A 21,602-nucleotide genomic window follows, 5' to 3' on the forward strand; every position below is an offset into this window, starting at 1 on the left:
AAAAAATCTCAATCAGCAACCAATGAAAAACTGTTTAAATTCATGTTTTCTGGAGATAAGGCTAAAATACCTTCCCATAACTTGACAAAAATAACAATCTTCAAGTAGATTTCATTTTTTCTCAGCATGCTTACCTCATCACTGTTCCACCTATTAGATACTACTGGGCGCAGATGCTTAACACATACCACCTCTCTCATATCCTCATACGAAGGATCATTCGGCACCATATCATAGTAGGGTAGTTGGTACTCTTCAACAATACCTGCAAGTTATAGAAATTTAAGCCAGCTATAACCACTGAAAAAATTACACTGCGTGGTACTGACATTAGACTAACCCTGCACCTGTTCCTTACTCAGCTCACTACTAACCTTAGAGAGGCTCCATTTTCCAATTTCAAAGGGGAATATTATATTGCATTTGTTTCCTACCCTTCCTGCGAGCTCAGCATGGCATGCATAGCGATTGACACAGCTATACAAAAGGAAGATACTACTCATAAAAAAAACAGGAAACAAAGAAGAAAATAAAAGAGAACATGCACACTGTATAGATAAAGGCCAGGTCCCTGTTTATGTCTTTTGGGATGCTTGATGGAAGTGGCAAAATCAAGAGAGCAACTGAAATGCAACTACAAAACCACATTGCCTCCCTGCATCATCGATGCTGTGCTCCAAGCCTAGCACAGGCTGGGTGGCAGGGAAATGGAGCAAGAGGAGGAAACAGTGGAACTCTATGCACATAGGACCACCACCTTTCCCCCTTCACTTTATTCCCCCATGGACTTACGCAAGAGCAACAGCAGCATTTCTTATAAGCAATGTGAAAGCCAGTGGCTACCATTCCTGTAAGCCATGTGACTAGTTAGGACAATAGAGACAATGGTGCTTGTACTGAATAGGTAATCTCCTGGCAACACAAGATACCATGCCTTGAGCATCTCCAGATATGGGAGGGTGGGGCGGGGCAAGGAGGAAAAGATGCTAGGGGAATCATGGAGAAGGGAAAGGACCTGGGGTTAGGGGATGAATGGAGTCAAACTGATGTAGGAGGTGGGGTAGGAAGAAGACAACCTAGAATTTTCTCTCTGCTAAGTGTACTCAGCCTCCTCCACCATGCCTGTGCAACTGACAAACCACTGGGCCGGTTCGCATGTTATGATAAGCCACTCTGAAAATGAGCTACTGTGGGTTGGTTGTTCACTTGCTAACCCATGTTACTCGTAGCAGACAATCAGGTGCTCTGCAGCTTGCTGTTCCTTGTTTCCCCCTTAGTCATCCTGCCCACTACCAGCATGTATCCCATGGGCCTTTGGAGCACAAGCTCAGCAGCCTACTCTGCTAATGAGGGCACTTGCTTATTGGGGTTTTGGTCTTGCCAGGCAGATCTCTTGCCATTTTAAAACACGCATGCTGAAGTGACTCTGCTGGCTTTGAACATCACAACAACCCTACTACAAGCCATGGGTTCTCGGGGTGGAAAAGCCCTGTCGGGTCGGACATCACACTAAGCCACCCTGCAACCACCCATGGTGACAACCCAAAATGGTTTAGTGTAATGTGCAAACCAGGACATTAGCTAGTCTATCATAACGGCTCGGTTCACACAATCCACGCGGCTTAAACATGCCACGTTTGCTTATTTAAGCTGTGGGGTGTGCGCCGGGCCTCATCCACCTCATTACCTAATGGACTGTTGTTGGGTTATTTGAGGCTTGTTTTCCCCTCCAACAAGCCATGCTGCCCAGGTTTGGATGACATGACAAGCCACGTCCAGGTGAGTAATTAGGCGAATGGCATCTGGCATGCGCCACAGCTTAAACAAGCCACCGTGGCTTGTTTAAGCCTTGGTGATTGTGCAAACCAGGTCAATAAGTGGGACAAAATCGAGGAATCAGATGTAGTACTCAAGAAACATCTGCTGATTAAACATGTATGGAGAAAAATATCTGACTGAATGTCTGACAAGGCAATAAAGCTTATCCTTGGTTTACAACATGCATATGATCATATTTGAAGTCAAGATTTATGTTTTACCTCCTGTGACACAACGCCGGGCCATTTCCCAAATTATCAAGCCAAAACTATAGATGTCAGCCATGATGTATGGCTGGAAATGGTTTTTATTCAGGCTTTCATCTAGGACTTCTGGTGCCATGTAACGCTTTGTTCCCACTCTTGTATTCAAAGGGACATCAACTTCGTTTGTATCACTACATTAATATAAAAGTGATATTGTTGAAACAATGTAAAATAGGATGTATGAAGAAGCAATTAGTATAATATTATTAAGCTTTCTCCTTCACTTATAAAATAGAAATATAATACAGTATACCCAAGATGCCTGTTAAGAAAAGCTGTGCTGGATCAGACGAAGGTCCATCTAGTCCAGCATTTGGTTCACACAATGGCCAACCAGCTCCCCATGGTAAACCCGCAAGCAGGATATGAATGCAACAGCACCCTCCCACCCATTTTCCCCAGTAACTGGTGTACATAGGAATACTGCCTGTAATACTGGAGGTAGCATACAGCCATCAGGACTAATAGCCATTGATAGCTTTCTCCTCCAGCAATTTGTCCAATCCCCTGCTAATATGAACACCTGAATACTGAATTTTGTATATGAAGATAGAATGTAATCATCCACCTGTTAAATTTAACAGCTAGGCCCAAGTCAGCAATACAGCAAGTCCCATTTCTCTTTATCAATATATTTTTACTCTTCAGGTCTCTGTGCGCAATAGCAGGCTTCCCTTGTGTTCCATATATCTCTGTGTGCAAATGGCAGAGACCACACGCAGCAGAATAAGCCAGTTTGAGAAGAGCTCTGTTGTCTAGAGTGGTACACTTCAGGAAGTCATACAGTGATCCATTTTCATGATAATCTGTAATCAAGTAAAGTTGGGTCCACGAGCCTGTGCCTTTAATATCTGCTGCTATAAAACCTGTGGAATTTAGGAACATAATTAGTGCTGAATGTTTCCCCAAATAATTAAATGAAAACTGCCAGGGATACAGTAAATACTGAGTAGACCAACATGTCTTTGTTGGTGATACGGAGCAGGACCTTCTTCAATGTATCACCTCATTTGAGCTACTCCCTCCTAAGCCCAGACACTGTGGTCTTTTAGGAAGGGAAAAAAAGACCACCTTTATCTGGCAGATTCTTAGTGCAATCTGATTGTGTACTGGCAATTTTATTCTCTGTTGACTTATTTTATGATTGATAATAGATTTAAGTATTTGTTCTGCTGTTTATAATTTCATTACTATGGATCCAGTTCTAGAAAGAAAGTACAATATAAATTGGAAAAATAAATAAGTTGCAAAGATTACACATCTCAAAACCTATGGAGCAATTTTGCTGACGATAAATGGGAATGCTATACTAAAAATGGCACAAGGATTTCCCTTCATATTAAGATTGGAAATAGTGTAAAGTTCAGTTCCCTGAAATTTATTCCAAAGTCTTAAAACATGCAAAATGAACATAGGAAAATGCAAATCATAATAATTTTAAAATCCCTGGACACACAAGTTACATATTCCTTTTCAAATTCTCACAGGATTGTTGCTTTACATATGCTATACCATTTAGCTAATAAAAGTTTTGAAATGTTTTGTCTTCCTCCTCAAAGTGATGCTACATCTGCGTCTTCCTTACTTACCAAGTATATTTTCATGGCGCATGAGAACTGTCTGGTATATCTCAGTTTCTCGAAACCAGCTTGCTTCTTCAGTGGTGAAAAATACTTTTACTGCCACTTTTTCACCCCGCCATTTGCCCATCCACACTTCACCATATCGCCCCTTCCCAACTTGCCGTACCATTTGAATTTGTTTGGCAATAGTCCGCTGGACCTGAAGAAGAAATCTGAAATTACTAAGTGATTCTAAAGACTCTGATAAAGTATTTAGAAACCTTTATTTTAAAAAGAGATGAAGTTAGATAATGGTATCTAAACCTTTCTGAAATTGTTCTTTCATAGAATATGATGGAAACCCAAACAATTAGTTAAAAAGGAACTGTATTTTTAATTTCAATAAAAAGAAACTTGGCACTGAAGTCAGCAGGACTTGTAGTTTAAATCATAACATATTAAGCCAAAATACTTGGATTTAAATGAATTTATTCTGATGGTTGTCACTGGAATTAAAGTGGATTAATCCAAATTTCAAATATACTTGGCCCTTGGACAATCCCAACCTGAAAGCAAATTTCACTGAAATTAGCAAGACACAGACCCCGGTTTGCACGGCACGGCAGGTTATCCTGGGTTAAATAACCCACGAGGAGCCATGGTGTGTGCTGCTGTCATTTTGAGTATGCAACCCCTGATTGGGGTGATCAGGTGTTGCACACCGTGTTCAGTGAACTCAGCCACTGTGGGTTATCTGAGGGTTAAACAACCCTTGCATAGCCCTCAATTAGTAGTTAAATAACCCACAATGGCCTGGCCATGTCATGAGAACTGTCCCACTGTGTAGGCATGCCCTGTTTTGACATGTCTTCTTCATTAACTACATTTTGACTCTTTCCCCAAGATTCAATTGCTTTTCTGACCCATTAAGGAACTTGGTTGCCCTCATGTCTATACCCAGTACGTTAATAACCTTGCTTGCTTCACCCTATTTACATAAAGACCACCCTAGAAGCAGTCCCTAAGACTTCACACCTGATTTCAAAAAACCCTCTGTCACTAAATCTCTGTAACTAGAAGTGGAGACATTCTATTAGCCCTGAAGGAGCTGACTGGACAAGCTATTTCCCCCCCTGCCTTTCTTTCCCTAAGCAGCAGAACTGAAAACCCCTTTTCTGGCCACAGAGATGTCAGCCATTCCTTCCTGGAAGGAGGCACTGGCTTTCATGTTGGTATGCTTGTAGGTTAGGTCATGCCTAGATTTCTAGACTGCAATTGGGACTAGAAGGTCCACATATAAAAGACCTACTCTGGCTCATTTGCACTTGTTGCATATATGCTTCTGAGCTCAACTCAAGGTGCTGAGTTTAACCTATAAAGCCCTACACAGCTTGGGACTGCAATACCAGATAGCGCACCTCTCCTGAAATGAACCTACCTGTACTCTATGTTCAGCATTTAAGGTCCTTCTCTGGGTGCCTCCTCCAAGGGAAGCTCAGAAGGAGGCAACGAGGGAGAGGGCCTTCTCAGCGGTGGCCCCCCATCTGTAGAACGAGCTCTCCAATGAGATCTGCCTGGCACCAACGTTGTCCTCTTTTTGGCACCAGGTTAAGACCTATCTATTTTCACAGGCATTTGGCAGCACATGATGAGTTTTAACTGGTCCTGGATGTGTCTTTAGTTATGACTGACTGTTCAAAGTTGTTTTTAGTTATATGTTGCTTGTGTATATTGTCTGTGTGCTTTTATGTAAATGGCTTTTAAGCTTTATATATTGTATTTTAATATTTTAATTTCTGTAAATTGCCCAGAGAGCTTCAGCTATGTGGCAGTATAGAAATGTAAACAACAACAACAATAGATTTCCCAAATGGATAGAAAAACTACCAGAAAAATAACTCCTCTTCTTCTTCTTCATCATCTTTATATGCTTGTCTGGTTTGAATATTTTCTTCTGATTTCTCCGTGTATCCCAAATAAATACTCAATTTGGAGATCTGTTGCCCAGAAACCTCTTCTATTTGCCTCCCCCACTGTATGGAATTGCACAGGAGGCAGAGAAGCTGAAGTCTTTCTCAGTGGGAACTGAAGGGGCAGGATGGGCTTGCCCACACATAAAGCCTGCCCTCATGAGTCCCTCTTCTCCCTAAGGTGGCTTCAATCCAGGGGCCTGCAAGATCTGGGAATATGGTGCAGAATTCTTCACATTTATTGCCAAGCCAGCATGTTTAAGAAGTTTACCAATGGCATGTATTTTACACAGCCTTCTAAATAAGCCTAGAAAAGTGACTAATCTGCATAACAACAACAACAACAACAACAACAACAGACTGTTAAGAGACTAGTAGCCTGTGTTTCTATGCTGTTGTAGAGAAGAAGCCCCTTCCTCTGTGGACAGCAAGGATATGCAGCAGGCTGGTGAGGGAAGGACAGAGCAATTCATCCCCGCTGCACCAGTCTGCCTTCAGATAATTCCTTGTAGCCTATGGTGATTAGGAAACTTGTTAAATACAAAGTCTGCTGTAAAATAAAGAACTTTGAATGGAAGAAGCATAGTTAAATTACTGGCTTACCAAAAGAGGAAGTCCTGAACCACTGCCAGAGCTCTGTGATTGATCAATAAGATCCTTCAGTGACTCTCCAGTTGGAATAAAGGCCTCATCTTGCTCCAGATCACGATTATAACACTGTCTCTTTGCTACCCATTTACAGTAATGCCTGAAAAAAACAGAGTTCAAAATTTATACAAACCGATACAGCATATTATTAAAGCAAGTATTCATGTACACAGCAGCACAATTGCCAAAGTATTTAGCACCGGTAGATTTTACTATTTTTTGCTACAATAGCTTTATTTGCTAGTTTTCAATTCTACCTGACAAATGTTTCCCACTGCGCATAAAAGTGAACAGCTGAACTGATGGATCCCAAGTTAGTTGAACTTGTGATATCCCTTATAATTACTGGCCCTTGATATTAAGCCCACACATATAAATGTGGGATCTTACAGTTAGGGTACTGATTTTTATGCGTGATGAGCAGAGTAGGGAGAGCAGCACAAGTACAAGGGTCGCTCCTGATTTTACCATGCAGAGTTAGGCAATTCAGATCAAGCTGAACTATCAAAATCTAAATTAGGACTGTTACACTCTAATCCTAGATATTTGTGACAATGACTATGTCCATGATATCATTGCTAACATAAGTGCAGTGCTGGCATTAGGCTGTATTTCATGACAGTAGGTTTGCATAGCTGTTGCTATAATCCATCCTAAACAGTTAGGTGCTGATGCTGCAAGTGACTGAACAGAATTGTAAATATTTTTAAAAACCAAAAATAAAAATAAGATTCCTTATAAATGGCACATTTCAGAAAGAAACCCCCACCCAAGTACACCACCACAACAATGGCTGATTATCTAATTGCACAAGTGCTAAGAGTTGCTTAATTATAGGGTTTAAAAATGCCAAAATCACATGTTTGACAGTCATCCTATCTTCACACTGTACTAGAGTAACAGTGGAGTTCTATGCATCTACTCAAAAGTAAATCCAATTGTTTTCAGTGGGGCTTATCCCCAGATAAGTGTGTATAGAAGTGAAGTCTAGGGGTCCATTCACACAGTCCTCTAATAAATACACTCTATACATGGTGGGGCACTCTACTGAATTCCTCTGCTCTCTCGATCTCCATCCATGAACACAGAAGACCAAATGAATGAACATCACATGTACACCCACAACTGCAATTTGACTGCCACAAGAAGGGGTATACTGAGTACATACATACACACATCTGAATACATGTGCCCTAGATCACATACAAGATGTTCTACATGCGACTGTGGCCGGGGTGGAGATGGAGCCGTGTAAGCCTGAAACTTGCTCCTGTCTTCCACTATATGTAGGGCCTGCATAATAAGGGACTTGTGTGTTAAGTTTCATGCCATATCTGTTTCCATATATTTGACAGTTTTCATAAGGATACAAGTCAAACTGTGTTCGATTTTGGGATGACTTTAGAGATTCTTATAGACTTAATGAGTTAGCAACAAATCTGTAATATTTTCATATTATGCATTAAAAATGGGAAACACCCAATGAGATATTTTACCTGTAGCAGAAACAGCTAAATAAGACAATCAAAATTATTATACAGACTGCCATAGAAAGAAGTACGGCTATCCAACGTATGCTGCCATCAAAGAGACCATCTAAATAAAAAAGCACAATATTAAAATAATAAAAATTAAAGGTAAATTTATCTCCTGGAAATATTATCAGACAAGAATGGGGAAAACTCCTAGTGTGAGTGTGAGTGTTTGTGTTTGTTTTCATTTTGAAGATCGGCAGATTGCCTCTATTCATTCAGCAGGCATATGGGATCCCCAAAGACTGCAGCTGGCAGTATAAACTGGCCCTGAGTCATAATCCTACCTGACTGGCTCTGTGGCATTTATGCAACGGAGTCTCAAAGGGTTCTATCTTGCCCTCACGCTCTTTAACACCTAAATAAAATCACTGAGTAAGGTGTCAGCAGTATGTGGAGGACACAGCTATTTATCTTTTACATTTCAATCGAGCGAGGTGGAGGAAGTGCTAAACTGGTGCTTGGGATCAGTAATGGACTGGATGAAGGCCTGCAGAAGAGGCCACCACCGGGGAAGAGGCGGGCCTGCTGCTGCCGCTGCCACTGCCGCTGCCACCACCACCAGGCCTTCCCTGGAGACTTCTGCCTGGCAGACCGCCAGTCCCTGCAGGACCAGGCCCCCAGGTACCGAGCCAGCTGTGCTGCTCCACCTGCCCTCCCTGGAGGGGCTACATAAGCTGGCTGGCTGAGGTGGCCTGGGAGAGCCAGGGCCTGTAGGAGAGGCCACCACCATCACCAGGGAAGAGGTGTGCCTGCTGCTGCTGGGCCTGCTGCTGCCGCCGCCACTGCCGCCGCCACTACCACCACCTGGCCTTCCCTGTGGACTCCGGCCTGGCATTATTTTTAAGGGGATTTTTAATTGGGGTGTGTGTGTGTGTTTTCTTTTTCCTGGAGGATTTTGTTGTGGTTTTAGGGGTGGGTAGCCTGCCTGATAGGCGGGAGCGAGGGGGCATGTGTCCACCTGATGGAGGCAGTGGGGGGAGTGTTGGGGGCCAGAAGATACCGAGGCTGGGTGGCAGGCGCTGGCGGAGCGCTAGGGGCAGGCCATGCCAGGTAAGTGGAACAAGGGAGAGATGTGTAGTATCTGTCCCCTGCTCCAGGCCTGTCCAGAGCCAAAGGATGGCTGGGGGAGGCGTGACCCCATCTTCTGGCCTTCGTTTGCTGCTCTGCAATGCCAGGTCTGTTACCCAGAAAACCTCCCTCATCCATGACATGATCCTGGATGAGGGTGCAGACCTGGCATGTATTACGGAGACCGGGGTGGCCGAGGCTGCTGCTCCAACCCTTGCAGCCATTTGTCCAGCTGGATTTTCATATGCACAGCTGCCGAGGGCTGGGGATCGGGGAGGGGGAGTGGCTGTTATCTACCGAGAGTCCTTGGTCTTCACCAGACCCCCTCTCCGGGAGACCAAGGTTGCTGAGTGCATGTACTGGAGGTTGGGCCCGAAGGGCAGTCTGGGGATTCTGCTCGTGTACCATCCACCCCGCTGCACGACTGACTCCCTGGCCGAGGTGCTTGAGGTGGTCTCTGATGTGCGTGTACAGTCCCCTAACTTACTGGTGTTGGGGGACTTCAACGTACATTCGGAGGCCATCCTCACAGGAGCACCTCGGGACTTCATGGAGACCATGGCCTCCTGGGAGCTGCACCATATTCTAACTGGGCCCACCCATGTAGCCAGTCATGCACTAGACCTTGTGTTTGTTTCTGGAGAAGTGGGGAGTGATCTGGAAGTCGGGGGTATATCCACCACCCCCTTGTCATGGTCAGATCACTATCTGGTGACGTTGGACTTCTCGGTTCCACAACCCCTCCGCAGGGGTGGAGGACCCATTAAAATGGTCCACCCCAGGCGTCTTATGGATCCAAATGGATTCCTGAATGCGCTTGGGGATTCTCTGGGGCATGCCAACGGCCACTTGGTCGAGACCCTGGTGGGTGGCTGGAATGCCGCAATCACTGGGGCATTAGATCGGGTGGCTCCGAAACGCCCTCTCCCCCTGAACAGGGCTCGGACTGCACCATGGTTCAATCCGCGGTTACGAGCTCTGAAACAGGTGAGACGGCTAGAGCGCCGGTGGCAGACGTCTCGCTCCAAAGACGATCAGACACGGGCTAAAGCTGTATCTTCAGCCTATCACGTGGCGGTGAAGGCAGCAAAAAAGGAATATTATGCTGCCTCCATCGCGTCTGCAGAGTGCTGTGCCAGGAGGCTGTTCCAAGTGGTCTGGAGCCTCATCGGTCCTGTGGCTCTGGAACCACTGGAGCATTCTAAGGCCTCCTGTGAGGCCTTGGCAAGGCACTTTGCAGATAAAATTGATCAGATTAGGTGTGTTACTCTGCACGCTGTGGATACAGTTAGTGAGCAAGAGGCGGCCTGTGGCAAACCGGGTTTGTGGGATCGGTTCCAGCTTCTTCCTCCTGATGAAGTGGACAAGGTGCTTTCATCGGTACGGCCGACCACCTGCTTACTTGATCCTTGCCCATCTTGGCTCATTATGAGCTGCAGAGAGAGACTGGGTGAGGGGATCAAGGCGGTGGTGAACGCCTCCTTTGAGGAGGGAGTGATGCCATCAGCCCTCAAGGAGGCAGTGATAAGACCGCTCTTAAAGAAGCCCTCCTTGGATCCTCAAGTTTTGAACAACTTTCGCCCAGTCTCAAATCTGCCATTTTTGGGCAAGGTGATGGAGCGGGTGGTGGCGGTGCAGTTGAAGGCACACTTGGAAGAAACTGATTATCTAGACCCACTTCAGTCAGGCTTCAGGCCTGGGCATGGGACAGAAACGGCCTTGGTCGTCTTGGTAGATGATATGAGGAGGACCCTGGATAGGGGTGAATGCTCCTTCCTTGTTCTCCTCGACCTCTCAGTGGCTTTCGATACCGTTGACCACGGTATCCTCCTGGACCGCCTGGAGGGGTTGGGCATTGGGGACACCGTATTGTGGTGGTTCTGGCCCTTCCTCTCCGGCAGGTACCAGAGGGTAGCACTGGGAGAGGAGGTTTCGGACCCGTGGCCACTTACTTGTGGGGTGCCACAGGGTTCCATCCTCTCCCCAATGCTATTTAACATCTATGTGAAGCCGCTGGGGGCTATCATCAGGAGGTTTGGGGTGCAGTGTCATCAATATGCGGATGACACGCAGCTCTACCTCTCGTTTAAATCTTCACCAAGGTTGGCCGTAGAATCCCTGTCCAAATGTCTGGAGACGGTGAGTGGCTGGATGGGGAGGAATAGGCTGAAGCTGAACCCTGACAAGACCGGGGTACTTTTGGTGGGAGACAAGAGGAGGCTGGGGGATGTTGACCTGGTGTTGAAGGGGGTACGGCTACCCTTGAAAGACCAGGTCCGCAGCCTGGGGGTCATTTTGGACTCCCAGCTGTCCATGGAGGCTCAGGTGTCAGCTGTGAGCCGGACAGCGCTGTATCAACTCCATCTGATACGGCGGCTGTGCCCCTTCCTTCCCGACCATCTGCTCCCATCGGTAGTACATGCCCTGGTCTCCTCTCGTTTAGACTACTGTAATGCGCTCTACATGGGGTTACCCTTGAAGACGGTTCGGAAACTGCAGCTGGTACAGAACGCGGCGGCTCGCCTGATTAAAGGCAGCCACCGGCGAGATCACATCACTCCAGTGCTGAAGGAGTTGCACTGGTTACCAGTTGTTTTCCGGGCCAAATTCAAGGTGTTGGTTTTGACCTTTAAAACCCTATATGGTTCCGGCCCAGCCTATCTTAAGGAGCGCCTCCAGCAACACCAGACAGGCCGCTTAACAAGATCAGCCTCGGATGGCCTTCTCTCTGTCCCGTCAGCCAGGACAGCTAGACTGGTGGGGATGAGGGAGAGGGCCTTTTCTGTGGTGGCCCCCACTCTGTGGAACTCCCTCCCTAAGGAACTCCGTCATGCCCACTCTTTAATGAGCTTCCGTCATGCATTAAAAACGTTGTTCAGGCAGGCATTTGGGGTGGGTTAGGGTATTTTAGAAAATGTTATTATTGTAGAATTTTATTGTTTTAAACTGTTTTTATTGTATGTTGTACATTGCCCAGAGTGGCTGGGTGACCAGCCAGATGGGCGATTAATAAATTTAGTAATAAATAAATAAACAAAATTGAAGATGAATTCCAACAAAATGAAGGTGCTGTTGGTGGATAGTTCATCTCTTCAGGATGATGGTGTTAACCTAAGGATAGCTGTGCTGGATCAGACCAAAAGCCTATCTAGTCCAGCATCCTGTTTTCCACAGTGGCCAATTATATGCCTATGGTAAGCCCACAAGCAGCACATGAGGGTAATGGCCCTCTCCTACTGTTGTTTCCTAGGAAGTGGCATACAGAGGCATGAGTCAATCTGTTTTGGATAGAGTTCCACTCCCCCTAAAGGATCAAGTCTGCATTTGAGGGGTGCTTTCTGATCCAGCTGTCACTGGAAGCCTAGGTGACATCTGTGGCACAGAGCACCTTTCATCAGCTGCCGCTGGTGCACCAGGGGCAGCCCGTCTTGGACAGAGATAGCCTTGCCATGGTTATCCATGCATTGGTAAGCTCCAGTCTAGACCACTGCAATGTGTCGTATGTGGAGCTGCTTTTGAAAAAGGACCAGAAACTGCAGTTCATGCAAAATGCAGCTGTGAGCTTAATGACTGAGACTGGGCACTGACAATATATCTCACAGGGCTAGGACTCCATGGCTCCCGCTCGGTTTCTAAATCCAATTTAAAGTACTGGTGTTTAAAACCTTCTATGGCTTCAGATCCTGGTATTTGGAAAGCATGTGTACTCCCACATCAACTTGCCTGTACACCTGTCAGCTACAGAGGCGCTCTTCTAGTTGTCTCTACAGTCTGAGGCAAGCCAGGTGACAACTGGGGAGAGGGCCTTCTTGCTTGTGGCGCACTGGAATGCTTTCACCAGGGATGTTCACATTGCACCTACTCTGACATCGTTTTGGTGCTATGCAAATACTTTTTCATTTTACCAGGATTTTAATCTGTCATTATGTTTTATGCTGCTCAGAATTGTTTAACTCCTTGAGGTTTTACACCGCACAGTCTTTTGCTGTTTCAGTTTAGTTACTGCAGTGAAGGGCTCTAGTGGGAAGGGTGTGAAAGAGAAATCCTAGTGCACATGCAGACGTCCCACCCATGGCCTTGTGAATCCTGCTCATGGAATACTAGCAAGCACTGTACCTGTAGGAATAGGAGGGGGTAATGTGGGCTTCAAATCTTGATTGCAGAAATCTGTCCGACAGCATTCAATTGTCCGCCGTAGTTGTGCTTTTGGAGAGTCCTACAGAATTAAAAAGAGATTTTTTCCTCTTATAGGTATTCTCTGAAACAGTTGCTACAGAGGTTACAACAATGGGAAAGGTTAGTTGTGAAATGGAAACTGTGCGCTTATGCATATATTAGCTATTAAATCAGAACAAAGTCTATAAAATTGACAAGTGGGCATGCAAGAAAATGTTTATGAGAAGTGCTCCTGTTCAGGGTTTCCAGCCAGTCATGCCCTTTTTCCAGGATACTCTATTCCATTTTCACTTCCTCCTGCTTTTCATTCCCACCCACAACAGTCAGTCAGCATTCCATGCCCACTAGGCTCTTTTGGGGGTTCCCCCCATTAGGGTTTTTTCCTATGTTTTCATTTATTTCTGAAGGTGTTGGGGTTCACCCAAGCATGCCGATACTCTTATGTGTGGATAGTGCCGTTTTGGCTACACAAGGATTTGTACTTGGGAGAATGCGTTTGGCATTAACAGACAGAATTACCTCCAATCTTAGACAATAGAGCTGGTGTAGTGTAGTGGCTAAGATCGAGCTATAAAGTCTTGCCTCTGCCATATACTCATTAGGTCTTAGGCAAGTAACTCTCAGCCTGAGCCCCTCATTTGCAATATAGACTGCAAGGAGGTCAACTCAGTCCATCCTAAAGGAAATCAACCCTGACTGCTCACTGGAAGGACAGATACTGAAGCTGAAGCTCAAATATTTTGGCCACCTAATGCGAAGAGAAAACTCTCTGGAAAAGACCCTGATGCTGGGAAAGATTGAAGGCAAAAGGAGAAGGGGACGACAGAGGAGGAGATGGCTAGATAGCATCACCGATGCAATGAATATGAACTTGAGCACACTCCAGGAGAGAGCGGAGGACAGGAAGGCCTGGCGTGCTATGGTCCGTGGGGTCACGAAGAGTCAGACACGACTTAACGACTGAACAACAACAAATATTATTATTAATATTAGAAATGATAAAATGACACAGTAATACATCTCCCAATTTTAGTCTTTTTGAGTAAAGTACTTGCACACTATGAAATGAATAGCAAATTTTGGAGTTCGGGGTGGGGGGGAGCTGCCTGAATGATAATACGCAGTCTAGACTTCACTTGACAGTGTGTCAGTATCACTGTTTGTTGCAGTGCTTTTATTGGCTTGTAGATAAATATATTGTAGTTTATAGTCAACATTGACTAAAATAAATTAGTGAGAGCAGTTTCACTAGACAAGCACTCAAAACCTAGTTGGGCGATGGGAGTTGTACACTTCACCTGTGCACTTGTAACGTATGATCCCTGACTTGTTACTAGCATATTACCTATCACTACAGTAACAGACCTGACATGCAGGTTTAAATTACCCAAGGGTAATAACTACTCCCCAGCCCCACTCTGAAAACAACTGAAAGACAGCTGAAGTACCTTGCACTGGAAGTCTGAGCCTTCATACTTCATGCAGCCCGAAGCAAGTGTAATTTCTCCATTTTCCTCTTCTTCAATGATGGCAAAGCAATGTCCATTAGTTCTGGAACAGATGAAATGGCTTCAGATCTCCAAGCATTGTTCTGCATGCATTCAGCCAAGTTCTTTATATTTACTAGTATATCATCTTATATTTCTCTTAGCAAAATGGACAAATACTGCTCTGGTGGAGATACTGTGCTCGATGGAAATGATGGGTTGTGAACAGCCCAGAGAGCTTCTGCTTTTGGGTGGTAGAAATGTAATAAATAAATAAACTTCTGGGCAACCAAGCAGAATGCAGCCCACCAGCCATGTATCGTACCTACCATTCTTTGTTTTTGCAGTCCCGTGTTTAAATTACCCAAGTATGTGCTGCACTTGGCTTGTGGGTCTGAGGTTCAACACCCCGGGCTTACAGCTTCATAGGCCCACACCAAGACCCTTGCATTATGCCCAATATGAGACAGAACCCTAGCTGTTCACAATACTGCTCTGGTGGAGATACTGTGCTCAATGGAAATGATGGACTACCCCACAGCAGACAAAATGTGGTTGAATTTGCTTGACAGAATGTAAAGTAGTGTTAGGTCCCATTATGAGTGACTGGGATTGCAGCCTTTGAGTGGCTGCAAGAGGTACAGCTTTAAGGCAGCTAAAGGCAACAAATCAAGAATCAAAAGCTAGGAAGTTCTTTTAATTCCATTTTAACATTCAATCCAGTTAATAGGACACTGATGACCAATCAAAACATATGCCTTCACAATTATTTGACAATGTTTCCATTTAAAATGCATCTTTACTAGATTTGCTAGATCGACTAATACCCAACTGTAGAGACTATATAAAGACAAACACTAGAGGGCAATAAAAAGCATAAATTCTAATGTGATCAAAGACCTGAGCAAATCAAATCCCCTTACCTACATCAAATGTGTTATGTAAGAAGGCCAAATGCAATCCAATTTTTAGATATATATTAAAAGATTTGAACCATTTCAAATAATAAAAAGTAATTTTACCAGACCATAGAAGTATAAGAACTGAAACAGAGAGGAAGAAAGGAAATGAGAAACAAGGAAGGAGCAAGGAAAGGTTTTGAAACCTCTAACTTCAGTATAATTTTTATCATATTCTTCATAACCTCGTGAAAAAACAGCCTATACCTTGCTAGCAATACTTACTTGCATGTGTTATTAACTGCATTTTCTGGACAGTGCCCTGAACAGTAGCACTGTAAAAAAGGTAATGTGTCTTCTGGAGCTAAGGTTACTCCATCTTCCTGTTTCTTCTGATCAGGATCTGTCTTCATCCCTGTCCCATGGAGACTCTGTCCTGTATCCCATAAAGAATGGTTTGTTTTGTAATATCATCTTGCTTTGAAGGTTTAGAAATTGAAGCAGCAGTAGCTTTTCTAGAGTTCTTCTGGTTCAACTCTCTTTTCAGCAAAGTCTGACTGCTCATTTACATATTTATATCATGAAAGACTTATGCCCTAACTTAAAACCTATTTACCTGTAAGTGAGCCACATTAAATTTTGATGGAACTGATTTCTAAGCACATTCAAGATCATAAGCTTAATGACAAATGGGTCACAAAATGGGTCTACCTTGGCAGAATCTTTTGAGATTAATTCAAGAATTAAGATGCTTAAAATTTTCTTTTTCTTGAGTGTTTAGTTCCACCCACTTTTCTTAAACAACAATTTTGCAAGGTTTTATAGGCAGGAATACTTCTATAATAGCCTTCCTCAACTTTGTGCCCTCCAGATGTGTTGGACTACAAGTCCCATTATCTTCAGCCAATGGCTGTTCTCTAGTATAGACGCGAATATGTTTGCACTAGCCCACTTTAATGTTTGCACTACCTCTATGATTAAGAGAAAACATGGATTATCAAACAACATAGGATATTTGAAATAAACTGATGGCCAGACTTTTCATGAATAATACGAAAAGCCTCTGCATTTTGCTGGCCGTTTCATAGGCACCTTGAAGGCCTGTGACAGAGGCCATTTAGAATGATCTTGTGCAGCATTCTGGCTTTCTAAAATTCATTCTTATACACCAATTTCATTTTACTCTAAACATTTCAGTTGCATCTTGAGAGGCTATGGATACAATTCCCTCAAGAGCACAAGTCAGAGCATAGGAACCAAACTCAGTTTTATTTAAAGCCAACGTATTGCCTTAAACTTGAAGAAATTCAATGATGGATAATGAAATTATACCTATACCACAGTATGACCTAGTTCGCACTTAATGAACAACCATGAGTTAATTAATTAACCCATGGATGGTCAGGGCTGCGTGACAGTAAGCAAGCGTGCTACCTTCCACCGCTTCTGCTCAGCAATGCAGAGTGCTGGGTTCAGACGATGCAGCAAACCCAGGAATTGGGTGTTCCTGGGTGGTTTGATAAACTGGATGAAAAGCAGAAGCAGTGAACAGGTAGGAGGCAGTGCACTTACTCACTGTGGAATGGTCCCAACAACCTATGGGTTGTCATTATGTGTGAACCAGGTCTATGTATACCCAGGTTGTATTTATTTATGAAGTTCCCTTGCTTCTATAAATACTAGTTAATACACATTTTAAAATAATAGGAATCCAGTTTCTTTGCAAAATTCCATCCTAGGATATTTCCTCCACCTGCCAAATAAGCAATCACATGTTAAGTTTCCTTTAAAAACAAAATTAAGGGAAAAATAGATTTAATGTATGAAGTACCTGGAATAAAATGTATTTTAAAAACATGGCAATTCTTATCTGTAGCTGTCATATTTTGCATGCGTTACTAGGCATTGATAAGTCCATCACAGTCAAGACCACATATTCTCTCCTGCTTTATGTTATCATAAAGTCAATGACTTTTCAAAAAAGTGACAAAGTAATACCTTCTCAAAAAAGTGTTCAGAAGCTTCAGAATTAAAAGAACTATACATAATGAAAAGTGAAATGTCTCCTTCTGCTGATGTTGTTTTTTTCCTGCCTCACTAGAGCAGCAGAGGTTTCCAGCTGAAAGGCCTGCCCCAATGCTTGTTAATCAGGAAATCAATAGGAGTAACTGAGCATTTAAGTAGACTTGAAATCAATCGGACTAAGTTCAGTGTAACTGTGGGCTGCATCTATCCTCTGTGTTAATGGTATTAGGTGCAATCCTATGCACGTTTATCTGGGACTAAAGCCCATGAACACAGTGGTACTGCATAGGATAAACATGCATACAACTGTGCTGTTGGGGTTCTGGAAGAACCTCACTATTTTCAGCAGGTTAGATAAAAGTATTATCCAAATAAAGAATTATTTTTTATTTTCCAATAATCATAGCAACAGAAGCGAGGCAAGTCACTGTATGCCATTAATTCAAAACAAACACACAAAATGTGAGGGGACCTCTTAAGACAGAAATGTCTTGAACACACACACACACACACACACACACACAAACACACACACAAACTTCATATGGAAATTACCCACAATTATGATAAGCAAGAGGTAATATTTGCAATCACTAACCAAATCCCAGAAAAGATGTACAAATAGACTAACTGCTGAATAATAGTGCGTCTTTTAGTACAGGACATATATCAATCCTCTGCAGTGCCAATGCACTCTCATTCTTGATCCCACAGCAAGTCAGGCAGCTACTCAGGATTTATGTGTACCTAAAATCATTCAGGTTGATCTAAGCTTCCAGTAATACTTAAATATTTATAATTCCAAGTTCTAAACTCCAAGTCAATTATTATCTGTGATGGGCACAGGGCCTAAGTTGTTACAACAAACAGTGCTACAGCATCCACATTTTGGAGAATAGTTAACAAGAACCTCTCTCCCAGTTTAACCACTTTGAAAGAAAACATGGCATTGAAGTTTCACGTCTTAAGTTTAAAGCTGGACATCTTAACTGCTAATCTGCTGTGTCAACAACTGGGAAAATGTGTGTTAACATCTTCTCCCAGTCTGTCTTATATGTCTGAAATGTAATATTGGAACAATTCCTACTAAGTACTGCCTAACATTGTGACAACTCCTACTAAGGGCTGACTAATATTCATTCAACTCAAAATTATGTATCATTCCTACTAATAGCCAACCCAAGTGGTTGATGCCAACAGCACTGGAACCAAAATGGGGCCACTGAGAAACAAAAGGGAGATATAAGTATGCTTGGGTGAACCTTAAAGTATGCATAAGCATAGAACATTTTTTTAAACCAAAAGGAGTAGCTCCTGCAAAAAAAAGCAGCTCAATAAGGACTGGACATGATCAGTGGCCTCCAAGACTCACAGAATGTTGTATCAGTCGGGAAAGAAAATTGGAAAACTGGGGAATGAATTGGCCTGCTTGAACCACTTACAATATCCTGGAGGAGGCAGGCTAGCACCTTGAACAGAAACACTCCTTTTAGGGGGTGAGGCAGTGCTGGCTCCAGGTTTTTGAGGGCCTTTGGACAAGGCTCTTCAATGTCCCCCCTCCCTCAGTGAGTCTACCTAGTCACCACCATTGTCACCAGCTGCTATTTCTCATCATCCTCTTTGTCATCATTGTTACCATTTGCTTTTTTGATAGGCAGAGAGCCAGTGAGCAAGTAGGCAATGGCATCTGCTGCTCCTCTTTTCACTGCCACTGTTGTCTGAGGCAGGTGAACAAGCAGATTGCAGTGGTGAGGAGGAAGAGGAGCAAGTTCAGGGGCTCCTGTCAGTGGACCCTTGCTGGGCTATGGAACCTTGGCAAGTACCCAACCATGCCTACCCCTGACACGACCCCTGGGGTGAAGATACACTGCATCGTTTTGTAGCAAGTTCCACGTGTTTCATTTTAGTATTTTCACAGAGACTGAAAAGAGTAATAAATACCTGCAATTTTTTGTGAGCATTTATATCCATATGGAGATTGAGTGTCATAATCTGTAATGCTTTTCCAAACATCTACTGTCTGAAAACAGAATCCTGTTGTCTTTCAAAACAGGATTCACTTTGGTTACTAATGGAACGGATCTAATTCAATCATACAAGGAATAGCTTATGTTTAAAAACAATGTCTGTCCTTTTAGTCATCTTAACATCATCCTGATTGGGCGTCCTAAGTTTTAGGAATAGCAATATTATGAAACAGTAATATCAGAAAGAAACAATGCAGTAAAGCAAAATCTGCAGTGTGAGAGAACAATCACCGAAACATACAAAATATTTACAGCTACTTATTATAGAAAAAATGTAGATCCATTTCAATCCAGGTTTAAGCCAAGGTTCAGCACTGAAACAGCTGTGGTCGCCCTGATGGATGACCTCTATTGGGAGCTACAGGGGAGTGCAAGTTGTTGATCCTCCTTGGTCTCTCAGAGCTTTTGATACCATCAGCTATGATATCTTGCTGAGCTGGCATTGTGGGTTGGGAGACATGGTGATTTGGTGGCTCCATGCTTAGCTGCAGAATCAGTTTTAGAAAGTAGTGGGGGTAGGGGGATTTCTGCTTGATGCTATGGCATCTGAGATGTGGAGTCCTGCAAGGTCTATTTTATCCCCCACTCTTTTTAACATCTATATGAAGCCACAGGGCAAAGTTATCTGGGGATTTCGAGTGAGGAATACAGATGACACCCAGCTATATTTCTCTTTGTCATCAGAGTCAGAAGAGGCTGTGCAGATGCTGAACCTTTCGTGTGGAGAATAGGCTGGGTAAGAACCATGAAACAGAAGCTGAATTCTGACACAATGGTGGCACTGTGTGGGTATTTCCTGTTCTGGATGGGAGGTTATACTCCCCCAAAGGAACAGGTACACAGCTTGGGAGTGCTCCTGGATCCAATATCATTAGAGGCCCAAGTGGCCTCAGAGCACTATTACCAGCTTTGGTTATTTCATCAGCAGTGGCCTTTCCTGAATAGAGATAGCCTGGCTGCCGAGACCCATGTTTTGGTAACCTCCAGGTTGAATTACTGTACTGTGTTATACATGGGACTGACTTTGAAAATGGTTTGGAAGCTTCAGCTAGTACAGAATTCAGCTGCTAAAATTCTGGACGATCTATCTAGATAAAGCCAGGTTACATCCATTTTGAAGGAACTACATTGACTGCCTATTCACTACCAAGCCCAGTTCAAGGTGCTGGTGCTTATGCATCATCATCAGAGGATGCACTTCTCCATGTTTCACCTTTAGGAGAAGTACATTATGCATGTACAAAAGAGAGAGCCTTTTTTGTAGCACACCTTGACTCTGGAATACCCTCCTGTAGGAAATACACCTGGTGCTCACTCTGTATTCTTTTCACTGCCGGGTTTTTGTATTTTAAAAATATTGCATTTTCAGCTGGTTGAATCCTTTCCATTTTATGTAATGTTGTTTAATATATTATGTTGTTTTTTAATTACAGAGTTCAAAATTTTATGTATACCCTGAGACCCATCTAGGTGCAGTCTATACATTCTTAAAAATAAACAAATGCACTGGCCAACGTAACGTATATATCTTTAGACATTCTTTATCATGGTAAAAAGTATTAAAAGCTAGAACACCAACCTATAACATGAGAAAGTAATTTCATGAGACAGCAATTTCTTTGTAAAGATAAACTGTTCTATACAGATTCTACCATCTCTACTTCCTCATTTAAACAAAGTGTCATCTATGCTCGTAAATTTCACTTGACTTTTTCCATGACTCACCTCACAGCTCTAAAAATCTTGTCAGTGACTCCGATGTATATACGTGTATAATGACTTCACAGTTAGTCCCAATAACTGTATTCCTATCAAACAGCCATATCTACTCAGATCCGTCCTTGTCAAGGGTGGCTAATAGATTCTTCTGAATGCATGTGCATTCTGCTAGCAGCTAGATTACGGAAACGCATTCACTCAAAAATATATGAACTCACTAAATGTAACCCTCACTGGTTAAGACCATATACTGACACAGAAGTTAGTCATTTTCAATAAATGCAGATTCAGTACTTTTTAAAATCAAATGGAATTTTGCATTGAGTTCAGAAGGGGGTGGAATGCATCCTATTTTTTGCAAATTAAACTAAAAATTTACAAAGATTCGCCACACTAAAATTG

At 43.3% G+C, this 21,602-nt stretch overlaps 1 protein-coding gene across 1 annotated transcript in view; it reads right to left on the reverse strand.

The window, feature by feature from the left end:
• BMPR1A (bone morphogenetic protein receptor type 1A) overlaps positions 1–21,602 on the reverse strand; it is a 91,810-nt gene that overhangs the window by 6,474 nt on the left and 63,734 nt on the right. The window contains exons 4-12 of the mRNA XM_084845326.1: positions 15,715–15,865; positions 14,492–14,594; positions 12,984–13,083; positions 7,761–7,860; positions 6,220–6,364; positions 3,674–3,866; positions 2,653–2,950; positions 2,040–2,215; positions 135–265 (exon numbers count right to left, since the gene is read on the reverse strand). Coding sequence (XP_084701452.1) covers positions 135–265; positions 2,040–2,215; positions 2,653–2,950; positions 3,674–3,866; positions 6,220–6,364; positions 7,761–7,860; positions 12,984–13,083; positions 14,492–14,594; positions 15,715–15,865 — 1,397 coding nt within the window. The remainder of the gene's footprint in view (positions 1–134; positions 266–2,039; positions 2,216–2,652; positions 2,951–3,673; positions 3,867–6,219; positions 6,365–7,760; positions 7,861–12,983; positions 13,084–14,491; positions 14,595–15,714; positions 15,866–21,602) is intronic.

The sequence above is a fragment of the Heloderma suspectum genome, chromosome 3 (genome assembly GCF_057233095.1).
Source record: "Heloderma suspectum isolate Gila_16-S chromosome 3, 16-S_ref, whole genome shotgun sequence".
Classification (NCBI taxonomy): Eukaryota; Metazoa; Chordata; class Lepidosauria; order Squamata; family Helodermatidae; genus Heloderma; species Heloderma suspectum.